Source organism: Pongo pygmaeus, chromosome 1 (assembly GCF_028885625.2).
Source record: "Pongo pygmaeus isolate AG05252 chromosome 1, NHGRI_mPonPyg2-v2.0_pri, whole genome shotgun sequence".
In the NCBI taxonomy this organism is placed as follows: domain Eukaryota; kingdom Metazoa; phylum Chordata; class Mammalia; order Primates; family Hominidae; genus Pongo; species Pongo pygmaeus.
Window position 1 is genome coordinate 8,059,853 of NC_072373.2, and position 18,068 is coordinate 8,077,920.

General features: G+C 39.3%; 1 protein-coding gene across 12 annotated transcripts in view; it reads left to right on the plus strand.

The window, feature by feature from the left end:
- The window catches only part of RGS7 (regulator of G protein signaling 7), a 600,061-nt gene that overhangs the window by 338,389 nt on the left and 243,604 nt on the right, over positions 1 to 18,068 (plus strand). For 6 of the 12 annotated variants that reach the window (XM_063670672.1, XM_063670673.1, XM_063670677.1 and 3 more), the window contains exon 4: positions 17,142 to 17,252. The exons of the other annotated variants lie outside the window; for them this stretch is intronic. In XM_063670672.1, the coding sequence (XP_063526742.1) occupies positions 17,142 to 17,252 (111 nt within the window). The remainder of the gene's footprint in view (positions 1 to 17,141; positions 17,253 to 18,068) is intronic. 12 annotated transcript variants of the gene reach the window in all.

The window sequence follows — 18,068 nt, forward strand, 5'->3', positions numbered from 1 at the left end:
TGAAGGATGAGAAATTACTTAATGAGTACAATGTACCTAATTTGAGTGATGGTTCTACTAAAAGCTGGGGCTTCACCACTATGCAATATATCCATGTAACAAAACTGCACTTGTACTCCCTAAATTTATACAAATAATTTTTAAAAGAAGTTGTTGAATATTTTGTGTTTGCGGGTGTTGTGGGGCAGGGCATTCCCTATGCTCCTTTCAAAGGGATGTCACTTGGACTGGCCCAGTTGAGCCTACTATCGCCTGATCACAGCCTTGGAGTGTCAGTTTCCATCTGTAATACCATGTGGGGAGGATTTTTTTAAGAGGAGTGTTTTTATGTGATTACTTCGGCTGCTATACAGAGAAAAGCTTGAGGAGGAATAATGGAAGCCAGGAAACCCATCGGTTCCCAGATTGCAGTGGTGTAGTCCAGGGGCAAGATGATAGTGGCTGAGACTAGAATGGTCGACAGGAGAGTTGAGAATGAGCCAAGTTTTAAGATTCTTTGAGTAACAGAGGAAAAGAGAAATAGATCAAGGCAATTCTAGATTTGGGATTGAGCAATTGGATGGGAAGTGGAGCCATCAAAAGAGGATGTGTGTGTGTGTGTGTGTGTATACATCTATATACATACCAGGCATATATATGTTTGTATATGTGTATATATATTGCACATATATATTTATATATTTTATGTGTGTGTGTGCGTATATATATGTGTATATATATGTGTGTATATATATGTGTATATATGTATATATGTGTATATATGTATATATATGTGTATATATGTGTGTGTATATATATATATATATGTGCTATAAGTTCTGGAAAAAACAAAGCAACTCAATCATTTTATTCCATGCTCTGTGGGAGGGTAGAAATCCATATTTATCAGTCAGTTTTGGCTGCACCTATTGTATCTCAACAGCCCATGGCTGATGTAAAAGAAAAAGGAAACCACTTCTAAGCCTTACTTACTACCAGTCAATATTTGCCATTGTCTTGATAGAGCAAGGGGTGCAAACCTACACCTAGTTTATTCCTTTAAGTAAATTGCCAAGCATCAGTGAGAAAGTGACAACCTAAAAAGAGTAATCTTTACTCTCAATGTAATAGTTTAATCAAATAATCTTGAACAAACACGGAAGCTATAATGTGTTGTGCGTCATTCTAGAAAGGCTTTAGGAGAAAACTGCAGAACCGTCATCGGTGTAATGGAGGTGCCTGTTATCTGTGCTTCTCTGCTTTACTTATTGCCACAACTGATTATTTTTAAAAAGGCAAATATCACCGAAAAGAAATGAAATAAGAAGAGAAATGAAATAAGATCAGGCTAATTCAGTCTTTTTGGCAGCTGTTGTTTACATCAGATCTAATGCACATAAGCAACCATTTCTATATTGTATATTTGTGTACCGATGTTGTGAAATCCGGGAGTTTAGGGACAAGCTGTCAGTAAGAGTATGTTATCTCCTTTAGGCGGAATTATTCAATTTAGCAGTAAATAGATCGGCATGCTGAGAAAGCTGATGGTAAATAAGACCCTGGGATGCAAGGTAATTGAATAAGCATGGCATTTATTCTTGTTCAGATGTTGTAACATTCATCTTGAAGGCTTAAAAATATTAAATTTCTTATTTTGCACATGTCACTACACCCAGAATATTCTGCTCAAAGGGCAACAAAAGGTTCTTTAGCAGATGTGTGGAAACTCATTTCCAAAATGTTTGACTTGTCACCAAACTCATCTATAACCACGATTCCAAACCCCATGTCAGATTTTTTTTTAATTACAAAGCTAGATTTTGAGGGGTTATGTTTAAAATGAATGAATATAATTACATGGGGTTTTAAATTTTTATAAAAGGGTGCTGAAAATAAGTATTGGTGGCTGTGCCTGAAGCTAAAAGAAAGTGGGTGTAATGTACTTTGCTAGATGGCTACTTCCCTTCCCCTCCCCCCATGGTAATTTTGTGTCAGGAAATACTTGGATTTGTTCTGCTTTATAGAAGGACTTCCTCTAGTTTCTGTTTTTGTTTTGTTTTTCTTTTTTACATTAACAGCCTCAACCTACAACCCTACCGAGCCAGCCTGCAGAAATCTCTTTGTCCCTTTGATTTTCGCCTCTTCGATCGTATTGATTTCTCCCACCTGCCCACGTTGGTCCAATCTCTTGGCTGGAACATCCTTTCTTCCTCTCACCATTCATCTTATTCTTAGTTTCTTCAAAATACGAACACAGTATCTTTTGAAGCCCTTTCTGGCTGCCCCAGTTCGCATTCCCTTTGGGTCTCCTGTGTCAACAAGTGGACTTGGTAGTCATCGTCGCGTCGGTTTTATGATTTATGTCATTATGATGTAGCTCATCCTGCCTCACTACCCAGATGGTGATCCCCTCAAGCATAAGAATATTGTTGCGATTATTTTGTGTCTCTTGACTTGTCCTTTGCTTTTCAACCTATCCTAAGGATGTCTGTGCCCTCAGCTCCAGTCCCTGCACCTCCCTGGGCCCTCGCTGATCTCCATGGCTCTGCCTGCATCTTGCCTGCCTCTTCAGCAGCATCCCTCAGCTGAAACACATTCTTTGATGGGCTTCTTTCATCCCGTGCTCTCCTGGCTCTCCTCCTCCCTGTTTCACCAGCATCTCAGTCTCTTTCTCCAACAAAATCTAATGATGACGTGAACCCAGTGGCATGGGGCTGTGTACTGTGCGTCTTGTCTCTAACTCTGTGTCCTCTCTCACTGCATAATACCATTGCAACAGTAAAGCTTTGGATAGGCACAAGCTATAATTGTATTTATTTCTACAAACTGAATATGAGTTCCAAACTCTTTCCTAGCAGACAACTTAGTGTTGACACTGTCAGGTAAATTCAATTCACAAGCGGATTTCCTGTATTTTTTATTTGCATTCCCAATCCAATTCAAAACTCTATCCATCGGCATCCTCTTCAGAACTCTGTGGTTGAGTCTATATGGCCAGGAATTTATGTAACTACAACATCCAAACATTGAAATGGAGGGAAGGCTGGTGCCTGCTTAGTGAACATCACTGGCTTCTTGGTCCTCTGCTGTCCCAATCTTCATTTTCTGAAGTCCAGCACTCAACATGGCTGATGCCCAGTAGTCATGCTTGTAGAGCTGATACACGTTTCTCTCCAGTGGTTCCACAAGGTAAAGCTATTTCCTCTCATCTTAATTCAAAATGAGCCAGCTAGCCTACACTTGCATTAAATTAATAAATCACATATTTCCTGTCACAGGTAATATAATCCTGTAGCTTCAAATGCCGTCTTGATGCTAGTTACTTCAGTATTTCTATATTCTCCTACACACTTGACATTTCTACTTGGTTATCTAATATGTGCTGCAAATTTAAGTTTCACGAAACCCAATTTTCTTGATTCCCATTCTCTCCACCTGTTTTTCCTCCATACTTCTCCTTCTCAACTGCTGGCTCCTCCTCTCATTCAGTTGTAAAAATACAAACCTAGGGTCTCCTCCATCTGTCTCTCTTTCCCTCGCTTCACCCATCATCAAGTCCTATTGGTTCTGTCACTAGAAGAATCTCAAAACCAGGCTCATTCTCATCTCCCTTTTCATCACACTAGGCTAAGCCACCAGCATGTTTCCCCTGAAGTACATATACCATGCACCCTGGGCACCAGTGGGTCTCCTGGCTTTGATTCTTCTTCCTCAAGCCATTCTCCACATAGCAGCCAAAGTCATCTTTTAAAAATGCAAATCACATTACATTATTCCCCTACTTATGATCACTCACCAACTTCCTACTGCAGTTAGAATTAAAACGAATTTCTTATTATGAATCTTTCTTATTATAGGATCTTATTACAGGATCTTATTACAGAATCTCTGCTCACTTCCCAAGTTTCTCCTCCAGTTTCCCTCCCCACCCCCTGCCACCACACTCTACATGAACCTTCTTTTTTTTCTTCTTCTTCTTTTCTTTTGTATTTATTTGAGACAGGGTCTCATTCTGCCACCCAGGCTGGAGTGCAATGACATAATCATAGCTAACTGCAGACTGGGACTTCTGGGCTCAAGTGATCCTCCTGCCTCAGCCTCCTGAGCATCTGGAACTACAGACGCGTGCCACCCCGTCTGGCTAATTTTTTTTTTTTAATTTCTGGTAGAGATGAGGTCTTTTTATGTTGCCGAGGCTGGAACTTTGTTTTTTCTTAAAACATGCCAAGCTCATTCTAGCCTCAGTACCTCTCCTCTTACCATTTCTTATGCATACAAAACCCTTTCCTTTGATTCCTTTGAAGACATCATGGATGTCTTCTTATGATCACTCAGAGAGATCCTCTAAGCCCACTCAGTTTAAAACTGGATGTCCCCAACCCCGCTCACCCAGTAGTCCCTCTCACTCACCAGACTCTTTGATTTTCTACACAGTACTTAACAATATCTAGAATGATTTGATTTATGCATTGGTCAAGGTTGTGTCTCTTTCTTACTGTAATGTAAGTACCCCCAGAGCATGGCCCTTCCTGCCTGGCTCACTGTTAGCTGTCCAGTGCCCAGTGTAGTGCCTGGCAGATAAACAGCACTCAATAATTTTTTTTTTTTTTTTTTGAGACAGAGTCTCACTCTGTCATCCAGACTGGAGTGCAGTGGCGTGATCTCGGCTCACTGCAACGTCCTCCTCCCAGGTTCAAGTGATTCTTGTGCTTCAGCCTCCTGAGTAGCTGGAATTACAGGCATGTGCAACCATGTCTGGCTAATTTTTGTACTTTTAGTAGAGACAGGGTTTCACCATGTTGGACCAGGCTGGTCTCTAACCCCTGACCTCAGGTGATCCACCCGCCTTGGCTTCCCAAAGTTCTGGAAATACAGGCAGGAGCCACCGCACCCGGCAATAAATTATTAATAGCAGAATAAATTAACAAGTCTGCATTATGTAGAAAATACCTTACATTTATTCAGTCAACAAATGTTACTGAGTTCCCTCTGTGTGTGAGGCACACCACTAGACACTGGGAAGGCAAACTATAGTAAGAAAAATGTGTAGTTGCTGGCCATGCAGAGCTTGTATTCCAATGCTGGAAGCAGGCACTAAATAAATAATTGCTCAGTTAATTATACACATTGTGTTGAGTGCTATGGAGAAGTTAAACAATATATTAAAGAGACAATTTGCCAATATACATTCATATTGCTGCCTTTAGAAAGTATGTCTACATTACTATGTTCTATTAATGCTGTGTGCTGCACAAACAGCATGAAGATTTAGACTGTATTTCACCTGAGGGAATATATCATTCCATTATGATTCAGTTTAGCACCAGCCTGCCCTAACTTCCAGAAAGTTAGTCCACTGTCAATCATATTTTGTGAATTATCTGTTAGATAATTTGGATTCTGCATTTCCCTCCAGTACCTTCATCAGGTAACTGAATCCATTGAAAATGATTCCTGTGGTAGCTTTGTTCTTATGAACTGTAATATCCTTCATTTAAAAAAAAAGCTTCTAGAATTTCCCATTTTTGTACATGTTTCATCTCTGTGGTTCTTGAGGCATGGATAAAGCAAAAAGACAATCTTCCCTCCCCATATTTAGTTTCATCAGTTCTCAGCAATGTGGAATATGAAAAGCTCCCTGCACAGCCCCTAGGCAGTAGGCATGCCACGTAGTTAGAGCTTGAATCTGGAGGTGGTGGTCACAGTGTGGCTTCAGATCTCAGCTTCTCAGCTCTGTGACCTTGGACAAATGACTGAACTTCTCTTTGTTTTATATTCCCTGGCTGTAGACCAGAGATAATGATAATATCTAAAAGAATTTTTGTAAGGACTAAAATGCCTAATACATATAAAGCCCATGGATCTGTCATAAGAACTTAATAAGCATTCAGTAAAGCTTAGATAGCACTATCTAATTACTACACTACCCCCCTATTGATGTTGCTGCCACTACTTCTGCTAACCACTGACCTGTCCTCTTCAACACCATTGTGTATTTTGTACTTTCCTTGAAAGCCAGTATCCTCATCTCCTTGTTTGCACTGGAGAGCATATTACATAACCTAAAATACTTTGCCTTTCATAAATTGAAATTTGTCCTCTCTACCAAGGGTGGCTTTTGCTTTTCCTGATAGCATTTAATATTTCTTCATAATGGAGGCAGAAAGCAATTGGCCCCAAAGGCAAATTCCCAGGGACTCAATAGACTGAAAGCTATTACGGTACTTGAAAGTTTCTAAAATTAGTAGCTCTCAATAAGAATTTATCAAAAATTAAAATGGATAGAAATTAACATTTTAATTTGCAATCAGCAATCTCTTTGACTTACTCTCGTTCTTGATAAAGGGGTGGGAGAATCACATCTGCTTTTCTAATGTGGGCACAATACAAAACAGGCCTAAATTATCCATAGTTAATATTAATACATAAGTGTTTCAAATCAATGATCTGCAGTGTCTTTTTGAGCATCAATATACATCTCTCTCCACAATTTCCTTTGTTCTCCCTATGTGTGTTAGTTTCTGTGACTAACCTTGACTTTCTGCTCCATAATTTATTCTTCCATTTGGCGTCCCTAAGTCTATTTAATGACATTTATATTTGATTTGTCTTTAAAAGAGTCAATTCACATTTCTTTCTTGCCCTTAATAATAATATAATGAGATATTATTCCAGAATGTCACTGGTATACTAGCTCATCATCCTTCAAAGATGTTTGTGCTTCCTGCTGGATAATCAAGAGTGGGTGCAAAACCCACCTAGACAATGAGAACACTTGTACTTCTATTCAGCTACAGGGAAATAGCATAAGCACAAATCTCAGGTACTATTACTGTAATCTCCCAAGGATACAGGATTACTAAGAGGTATTGCCTGGATCCAAAATAGATCTGCTTGTCCTGAGTCGTGTTTTCCTCCTTCCTCTCCATTATCACAGCTTCCAGCTTTTGAGCACCTGTTAAGTGAAGGGGCTAGGCTTCACATGCCTCCTTATCACTGTGTGAATATATTATTTCCCTTTGAAGTATGATGATTCAGACATGACCGCTAAAGCTAGGTGGCCTGGGTTACAGTCCTGGATAAATTAGCTTATTTCTTTGTGCTTCTGTTTTCTCATCTTTGAAACAGTTATTAAAAAGCATTGTCAGCCGGCGCGGTGGCTCACGCCTGTAATCCCAGCAATTTTGGGAGGCCAAGGCGGGCGGGAGGACGACCACACCTGAGGTCGGGAGTTCGAGACCAGCCTGACCAACATGGAGAAACCCGCCTCTACTAAAAATACAAGATTAGTCGGGCATGGTGGCGCATGCCTATAATCCCAACTACTCGGGAGGCAGAGGCAGGAGAATCTCTTGAACCCGGGAAGCTGAGGTTGCGGTGAGCCAAGATTGCGCCATTGCACTCCAGCCTGGGCAACAAGAGTGAAACTACATCTTGATAAATAAATAAATAAATAAATAAATATAAAAAGCATTGTCAAAACAAAAATGGCACTCGACAATGTAAACAGGCAAGGAAGATGTTATTTAAGGCTATTGCAATAAGGAAGATAAATCAGAATTAAGACAGAGCTCAAGGAATAAAGGATGGTAGAGTTTTTAGAGTTTTAAGAACTGGAGTGGGGGAGGAGCCAAGATGGCCGAATAGGAACAGCTCCGGTCTACAGCTCCCAGCGCGAGCCACGCAGAGACGGGTGATTTCTGCATTTCCATCTGAGGTACGTGGAAACTGAACAACCTGCTCCTGAATGACTACTGGGTACATAACAAAATGAAGGCAGAAATAAAGATGTTCTTTGAAACCAACGAGAACCAAGACACAACATACCAGAATCTCTGGGATGCATTCAAAGCAGTGTGTAGAGGGAAATTTATAGCACTAAATGCCCACAAGAGAAAGCAGGAAAGATCCAAAATTGACACCCTAACATCACAATTAAAAGAACTAGAAAAGCAAGAGCAAACACATTCAAAAGCTAGCAGAAGGCAAGAAATAACTAAAATCAGAGCAGAACTGAAGGAAATAGAGACACAAAAAACCCTTCAAAAAATAAATGAATCCAGGAGCTGGTTTTTTGAAAGGATCAACAAAATTGATAGACCGCTAGCAAGATTAATAAAGAAAAAAAGAGAGAAGAATCAAATAGATGCAATAAAAAATGATAAAGGGGATATCACCACCGATCCCACAGAAATACAAACTACCATCAGAGAATATTACAAACACCTCTACGCAAATAAACTAGAAAATCTAGAAGAAATGGATAAATTCCTCAACACATACACCCTCCCAAGACTAAACCAAGAAGAAGTTGAATCTCTGAATAGACCAATAACAGGAGCTGAAATTGTGGCAATAATCAATAGCTTACCAACCAAAAAAAGTCCAGGACCAGATGGGTTCACAGCCGAATTCCACCAGAGGTACAAGGAGGAGCTGGTATCATTCCTTCTGAAACTATTCCAATCAATAGAAAAAGAGGGAATCCTCCCTAACTCATTTTATGAGGCCAGCATCATCCTGATACCAAAGCCTGGCAGAGACACAACAAAAAAAGAGAATTTTAGACCAATATCCTTGATGAACATTGATGCAAAAATCCTCAATAAAATACTGGCAAACAGAATCCAGCAGCACATCAAAAAGCTTATCCACCATGATCAAGTGGGCTTCATCCCTGGGATGCAAGGCTGGTTCAATATACGCAAATCAATAAATGTAATCCAGCATATAAACAGAACCAAAGTCAAAAACCACATGATTATCTCAATAGATGCAGAAAAGGCCTTTGACAAAATTCAACAACCCTTCATGCTAAAAACTCTCAATAAATTAGGTATTGATGGGACGTATCTCAAAATAATAAGAGCTATTTATGACAAACCCACAGCCAATATCATACTGAATGGGCAAAAACTGGAAGCATTCCCTTTGAAAACTGGCACAAGACAGGGATGCCCTCTCTCACCACTTCTATTCAACATAGTGTTGGAAGTTCTGGCCAGGGCAATTAGGCAGGAGAAGGAAATCAAGGGTATTCAATTAGGAAAAGAGGAAGTCAAATTGTCCCTGTTTGCAGATGACATGATAGTATATCTAGAAAACCCCATTGTCTCAGCCCAAAATCTCCTTAAGCTGATAAGCAACTTCAGCAAAGTCTCAGGATACAAAATCAATGCACAAAAATCACAAGCATTCTTGTACATCAATAACAGACAAACAGAGAGCCAAATCATGAGTGAACTCCCATTCACAATTGCTTCAAAGAGAATAAAATACCTAGGAATCCAACTTACAAGGGATGTGAAAGACCTCTTCAAGGAGAACTACAAACCACTGCTCAAGGAAATAAAAGAGGATACAAACAAATGGAAGACCATTCCATGCTCATGGGTAGGAAGAATCAATATCATGAAAATGGCCATCCTTCCCAAGGTAATTTACAGATTCAATGCCATCCCCATCAAGCTACCAATGACTTTCTTCACAGAATTGGAAAAAACTACTTTAAAGTTCATATGGAACCAAAAAAGAGCCTGCATCGCCAAGTCAATCCTAAGCCAAAAGAACAAAGCTGGAGGCATCACGCTACCTGACTTCAAACTATACTACAAGGCTACAGTAACCAAAACAGCATGGTACTGGTACCAAAACAGAGATATAGATCAATGGAACAGAACAGAGCCGTCAGAAATAATGCCACTTATCTACAACCATCTGATCTTTGACAAACCTGAGAAAAACAAGAAATGGGGAAAGGATTCCCTGTTTAATAAATGGTGCTGGGAAAACTGGCTAGCCATATGTAGAAAGCTGAAACTGGATCCCTTCCTTACACCTTATACAAAAATCAATTCAAGATGGATTAAAGACTTAAATGTTAGACCTAAAACCATAAAAACCCTAGAAGAAAACCTAGGCAATACCATTCAGGACATAGGCATGGGCAAGGACTTCATGTCTAAAACACCAAAAGCAATGGCAACAAAAGCCAAAATTGACAAATGGGATCTAATTAAACTCAAGAGCTTCTGCACAGCAAAGGAAACTACCATCAGAGTGAACAGGCAACCTACAAAATGGGAGAAAATTTTCGCAACCTATTCATCTGACAAAGGGCTAATATCCAGAATCTACAATGAACTCCAACAAATTTACAAGAAAAAAACAAACAACCCCATCAAAAAGTGGGCGAAGGACATGAACAGACACTTCTCAAAAGAAGATATTTATGCAGCCAAAAAACACATGAAAAAATGCTCACCATCACTGGCCATCAGAGAAATGCAAATCAAAACCACAATGAGATACCATCTCACACCAGTTAGAATGGCGATCATTAAAAAGTCAGGAAACAACAGGTGCTGGAGAGGATGTGGAGAAATAGGAACACTTTTACACTGTTGGTGGGACTGTAAACTAGTTCAACCCTTGTGGAAGTCAGTGTGGCGATTCCTCAGGGATCTAGAACTAGAAATTCCATTCGACCCAGCCATCCCATTACTGGGTATATACCCAAAGGACTATAAATCATGCTGCTATAAAGACACATGCACACGTATGTTTATTGCGGCATTATTCACAATAGCAAAGACTTGGAACCAACCCAAATGTCCAACAATGATAGACTGGATTAAGAAAATGTGGCACATATACACCATGGAATACTATGCAGCCATAAAAAATGATGAGTTCATGTCCTTTGTAGGGACATGGATGAAATTGGAAATCATCATTCTCAGTAAACTATCGCAAGAACAAAAAACCAAACACCACATATTCTCACTCATAGGTGGGAATTGAACAATGAGAACAAATGGACACAGGAAGGGGAAAATCACACTTCGGGGACTGTTGTGGGTTGGGGGGAGGGGGGAGGGATAGCATTGGGAGATATACCTAATGCTAGATGACGAGTTGGTGGGTGCAGCGCACCAGCATGGCACATGTATACATATGTAACTTACCTGCACATTGGGCACATGTACCATAAAACCTAAAGTATAATAATAATAATAATAATAATAAAAGAAAAAGAAAAAAAAAAAAGAACTGGAGTGGGTGTATCACAGGGCATCCATGTTTGCCAATTGGCCTGATCCCAAAACAAAGTTAATTTTCTCATATCTTTGTGACAGGAGGTAGTTTTACAACTTGGACAAGTTAAGCCTGTGCCCTCCCTGGGAGACTGGGAAGCACTGTCTTCACTGATGATGACTTTTCAAAGGAATGGTTCTCAGGTCCTTGAGAAAGACAGTGCTGGGTTACAAAACTGGCAAGAGGCTTTTAAAAAGATTTACACCTAAAGGAGCAGAGAGAAAATGTACAACTACAAGTTTTCTAAAGTAAACGTTGTAAAACCGAGGGAGTTCAGGGGCCTGAGTCCAGAAGAAGCTGAACTAAAGCTTAGTCAAACAGGAAAATGTTAAGGCTGTTTTGGTGAGCATTTTACACGATTTTACCCATTTAATCATTATGACAACTATATCTCATAGTTGTTATTTTACACGATTTTACCTATTTTACACGATTTTATTCATTTAGCCCTAACAACCATATCTTTAGTTGTTATTCTACACAATTTTACCCATTTAATCATTGTAACAACTATATCTCATAGTTGTTATTTTACACGATTTTACCCAGTTAATCATTTTAACAACTATAGTTGTTATTCATTATCATTAATTATTAGTAGTAGTATCTCCATGGTAGAGAGCATGGAGTTAGTGAGGTTTAGTGAGGCCACCAGCAAGTTACCTAACCTTTTAAGCCTCACTTTGATCATATTGTAACTGCCCAATGGGTTCTTCCTGCACACTGCACAAACAAAATCAGCTCACTAAGACCATGGGATTACAGTAAAGGAAGAATTTAAGTGTCGCGATGCTGGCCACGCCATGTTGGAGATGGAGTTAATATTCTAATCAATTTTCCTGAAAACTCAGGGATCAGGGTGTTTAAGGATAATTTGATGGGTAGGGGGTCAGAAAGTCGGGAGTGCTGATTGGACAGGTCAAAGAAGAGATCATAGGGAGTCAAAGCTGTCTTGCGCTGAGTCAGTTCCTGGATGGGGGCCATAAGACCAGATGAGGCAGTTTATAGATCTGGGTGGCATCAGCTGGTGCACTGGAATGTAGACTCTGCAAAGTATCTCAAACACTAATCTCAGGTTTTACAACAGTGACTCCTAAACTATAATTTCTAGTCCTCTGGCTAATTTGTTAGTACTGCAAAGGCAGTCTAACAAAGGCAAGAAGAGGGTTGGTTGCGGGAAAGGACTGTTATTTTATGTTTCAAAGTTAAACTATAAACTGCGTTGCTCCCAAAGTTAGTTCACCCTACACCCAGGAATGAACGAGGACAGCTTGGAGGTTAAAAGCAAGACCAAGTTGGTTAGGTCAGACCTCTTTCACTGTAATAATTTTATCAGTTATAATTTTTGCAAAGGCGGTTTTAATACATGATGAGAGATTGAAAAGGCCTACCTAATAGGGCTATTATGAGGAATAATGAGGTTTTGAATAGTAAACCCCTTGTATATAATCAGTTTTCAATCAATGGCAGATAATATTGTCATTGTAGGACCCTGTATTGCGTTTGAATCTGCTGTCTTAACAGCACAGCTAAACATGCAGTGATCAGAGAACCCAGGAGGCAACTGGTCACTTTCCTTTATCATTCTTACCATCCTCACTTTAGATGGGCCAGGTGTTCAACTGCTGGTCCTCTCCCACCATTTTTCTCAGGTTGAACAGAACACATTCTCCTATATTGATAAGTAAGCCAGGGCTATCAAGATAGGACCCCGAGTGCTTAGTGCTTCAAATCTCAGCTTGTAAACTGAGTAAACTAAGTAAATTTGTTTTTATAAGGTACAAAAGTGGTATATTACCATACCTATTAGGAATGTTTCCACATAGATTTTTAATAGTAAAGGAAAGGCATTAGATTCCAGCCAACAGTTTACCCTTCCACCTCCTCCCCTTGACCGCCCTCCAGAATAGGTTTGAAGGTTATGGATAGAGAATTTAAAACAGTCCACATGACACTCAGTCAGCAAATACTTGGTTCTTATTCTGAAACTGGATATGTATTCTTGTGAATCCGTGTTTCCAGTAAGCTGTGCCATATGCCCATAGCTGTGCACCAATCGGAGATGTGTTCACTGTCTAGATGTCACATATATGTTCAGAAGCAAAGCCAAAGGGTTATGTCCAAACATTTTGAAAATGAATTACAGAATGAAAATAAAAACAGTAAGCTGGATTTTTGAAACAACCTTTGTTGTTTGTTTGGAAATGATAAATTATTGTCTCCTTGCTGTCCTCTTTACCCAGCCCTCCACCCCACCCCTTGCATATGCACTGAATCAGAGAGGAATAAAACAGCAAACCTGCTTCTCACAGTAGAATGAGGACTCACAGACAGCTGCTGTGTGACAGAGGAGGATCGCTAAGTGTAAATTGCTCATTGTTACTGATGCATGCAAAATAGAGCTTCTTTGATTCTGGGGATTGAAATTTGAGAAAGAAAATAAGAAGATGAGGCAGTACAGCTATGTTGACAACACTAATAAGAAGCTCTACCAATGTTGCGAGTCTTTCTGTCAGCATTTTTAATTAAACCATAAACATTAACTGCATTACCCTTCTGTCTTAATTTCCCATTTACAACATAAGAACCATATTATTTGCTTCCTCTCTATTCAAAGGAATGATCCCAAATTGCTTTTGTGGATAAAATATTGTAATCTCCTTGAAGGAAAAACAGTAAGTTGATACAGTTGATCATGTTTGCTTGACTGTCTGGCACTGACGGTTGTATTGTGGAATCTATTTTATTGGACAAAGAAATTAAAACACTACTCTCTATTCTTCTAGGGCAATATAGAAGTTTATATGGAACTTTAAGATTAATTGTTTGGCCAAACTGATAGTTGGGTTCAGTCAACAGCTGACTTAACTAATGCATTATAGAAGGTTGAATGGTCTTTCCCTCAAAAAAGAAAAAAAATATGTTCATGTCCTAATTTTGAGAACCTGTGAATGTGACCCATTTGGAAAATTCTATCTTTGCAGATGGAATTAAGTTAAAGATCTCAAGATGAGATCTTCCTAGATTATCTGGGTGGGCCATAAATCTTAGAAGGAGAAGACAGAGAAAGCCATGTGAAGACTGAGGCAGAGATGGGAGTTATGTAGCCATAGGGAATGTCTGCAGCCACTAGAAGCTGGAAAAGGCAAGGAGGGTGTTCCCCAAGAGCTTTTGAAGGGAGTATGACCCTGTCAACATTTTGGGCTACTAGACTCCAGAACTCTGAGAGAATAAACTCCTGTTTATTAATCCACCAAGTTTGCAATAATTTTTATGACAGCCCTAGGAAATGAATATGTTTGTGTTTTATTAGACAAATAGCACTGATTGAGCCCCTACTTCATACCAGACTTTGCAGTAGATGTTTTTTAGAAGTTATCCCCTGTAGCAACTTCATTAGGTAAGGCATCTTATACCCATTTTTTCAGATGATAAAAACTAATGCACATAGAGATTTAGTAACTTGCTGACATTCTCACAGATTAGAAGAGCTGAGACTTCCACTTTTATTTCCAATATGTAAAGAACTTAGAAGTCATCACTCTTTTTAAGTCATCACTTGGAAGTCTTTGTTACAGCAAGAAAAATCTGGACAAACCAAAATTCAATGACTTTTCTTCTACCCATAAGAGAACTGAAGTCATAGGTCAACAATCATTTTCAAATCTGTAGCAACACTATAGACACATGCACATGCATGTTTACTGTGGCACTATTCATAATAGCAAAGACTGGGAGCCAACCCAAATGTCCATCAATAATAGACTGGATAAAGAAAATGTGGCACATATATACCATAGAATAGTATGCAGCCATAAAAAAAGGATGAGTTCATGTCCTTTGCAGGGACATGGATGAAGTTGGAAACCATCATTCTCAGCAAACTATCACAAGGACAGAAAACCAAACACTGCATGTTTTCACTCATAAGTGGGAGTTGAACAATGAGAACACATGGACACGGGGAGGGGAACATCACACACTGGGGCCTGTTGCAGGGTGGGGAGCTGGGGGAGGGATAGCATTAGGAGAAATACCTAATGTAGATGACAGGTTGATGGGTGCAGCAAACCAGCATGGCACATGTATACCTATGCAACAAACCTGCATGTTGTATACATGTACCCTAGAACTTAAAGTATAATTTAAATAAATAAATAAATAAAGTTATAATTCTTCTAAAAAAAGAAAAAAGTCTGTAGCAACAGACTCCTTCAGAGAGATACAGTACAGAAAGAATTGTTTACTTGGAGCAGAAGATGCTAGACACCAGAAGTTAGTAAGAACATTTAAATGAAGATGCTAGACACCGTAAGTTAGCAGGAACATTTAAATAGTAAATGTGATGAATTTCTGGAGGCTGAGGGCAGACCAGCATTAGAATGAGTCACTCCTGGGGGCCCTGGTCATGGGATAGCCTCACATATTGTAGGCTTTCCCTTTAAAAACAGCACCAGATTTTCATGGTTAGGCTCTGAGAAAAATCCCCTCTTGGCCTTCACAGGGGAAAGGAAAGAGAATGTGTTCTATACTCTGTGCCTAACAAAGGCCTAGTCCCCAGGGGAATAAATTTTCCTGAGGGCAATTTTGAAACCTTATCCCAGCTTGTGAAGTGGAATTCTGCCCCACTTGAGCATATCTCACCTAAAGAAAAAAGAAAAATCCTAATTATCAGGGTATATGACATCCAGGAAATGGATTGAGAACACTGAAGCCAGGAATGGAAGTAGGGAAAGTAGAGGAAAAACCTCTACCCCTTGAGGAGGGAGGGACAGAAACACCTGTGAAGGCCACAGCCCCAAGAAAAAGTCTCAGTAAATGAGACTTATACAGAAGTTTATAGAATGCCCCCCACCTCCGCTCCACCTTACCATCACACCAATAAGCCTCCAGTATAGTAACAATGTATTACAGCTGAAAGACCTGCAAGACACATTCTTGAAGACTTGTACCAAGAATATCCCCCAAATCAAGAAAAAAGACAAAAAAATAGAAACAAAAACAAAAACAAAACAAACACTAGAGGAATTTAAAGCCTCTGGTACCTATAGCTGCAACAAACATTAGACATGACCCAACTGCTAGCCAGATAAATAAAGGTAATTTCATACTAAAGGTATATTTACCTTAGTCCCTATTACCTGACATGATATACCTGGCTTTCAACAAAAAATTACAAGGCATGCAAAAACACGAGGAAAAAACACAGTCTAAAGAGACAAGGCGAGGTGGGGTATGGTGGCTCATGCCTGTAATGCCAGCACTTTGGTAGGCCGAGGCGGGCAGATCACTTGAGTCAGGAGTTTGAGACCAGCCTGGCCACATGGTAAAACACCGTGTCTACTAAAAATACAAAAAAAAAAAAAAAAAAAAATTAGCTGGGCGTGGTGGCGCATGCCTATAATCCCAGCTACTCCAGAGGCCAAGGTAGGAGAATCACTTGAACCTGAGAGATGGAAGTTGCACTGAGCTGAGATCATGCCACTGCACCCCAGCCTGGGCAACAGAGTGAGACTCCACCTCAAAAAAAGAAAGAAATAAATAAAGAGACAAAGCAGTCATCAGAACCCGACTAACATATGAAAGAGATGTTGGAATTAACAGACAGGAAACTTAAAATAACTGTGATTACCATGTTAAAGCCTCTGATGAAAAAAACACACAACATAAAAGACCAAAAGGGTAAATAGGATTAAAAGCAAAACAAAACCAAAAACCTTAGGCTTATCCTATTCAAGCTACAGTATAACATATCAAGAAAAAGATAAAATCTTGTAGAAAACCAGAGGGGGATAGAAATCACCTAAACTATAGAAGAACATCCATAAGAATTACAGAAGACTTTTCACCAGAAACTATGCAATCAAGAAGAGAATGGGGAAAAATCTTTGAAGAATTCAAAGAAAAATCTGCCAACCTATAATTCTATGTCTGGCTAACATGTTTCAAAGGTGACAGAGAAATAAAGACTAAACTAGTATATACACAAAGAAGCAACATTAAAAAAAAGGCATAATTGAAGGTAAAGTTAAATATTCTCTTTTTTTTTTTTTTTTTTGAGACAGAGTGTTGCTCTGTCACCCAGGCTAGAGTGCAGTGGTGTGATCTTGTCTCACTGCAACTCCACCTCCTGAGTTCAAGCAATTCTCCTGCCTCCCTGGTAGCTGGGATTACAGGTATGTGCCACCTCGCCCAGCTAATTTTTGTATTTTAGTAGAGACAGGGTTTCACCATGTTGGCCAAGCTGGTCTCAGACTCCTAACCTCAAGCAATCCACTTAATTAACCTAAAATATAACTATATTTAAAGCAATAGTAGTAGCAATGTATTGGGTGAACTGAATGACAGCAATGCTGCAAGGGAAGGGAGGAATTAGGAAGTCTTTTTTATTAGGTACCTGCACTTGTAATAAACGAGTACAGAGTTATTTGAGGATAGATTTAGGTCATTTAAAAATATCTATTGTTGATCTATGGCAACTCCTTAAAAAGTTATAAAAATCAGCATAAATTATACACCAAAAGAGGAGATAAAATAGAATCATATAAAATGCTCAGGTAAATCAATGGAAGGCAGTAAAAGAGGAGGAAAATACACAACAAATGCAATGAGTGGAAAACAAGTGGACAGATGATAGATTTTGATCTGAATATAGCAATAATCAATTTAAATGTGAATAGTATAAACATGCTACATAAAGGTAGAGACTGGCAGATTGCACTAAAAAATTAGACCACAATATGCTGTCTCCAGAAAAACCCACTTCAAATTTAGACTCTGATAAATGCTACATGACGGAAGTATTACAGTAGAGACATTATACTCTAGTCCCAGGTCTCACCCTAAATTGATATAGATTACACAGTCACTTTTCTGGTACTTGTTTTCTTATTTGTTCTCACGTCGTTATGGGTTTTTTTTTTTTGTTTGGTTGGTTGGTTTTTGTTGTTGTTGTTGTTGTTGTTGTTTTTTGAGACTGAGTCTCACTCTTT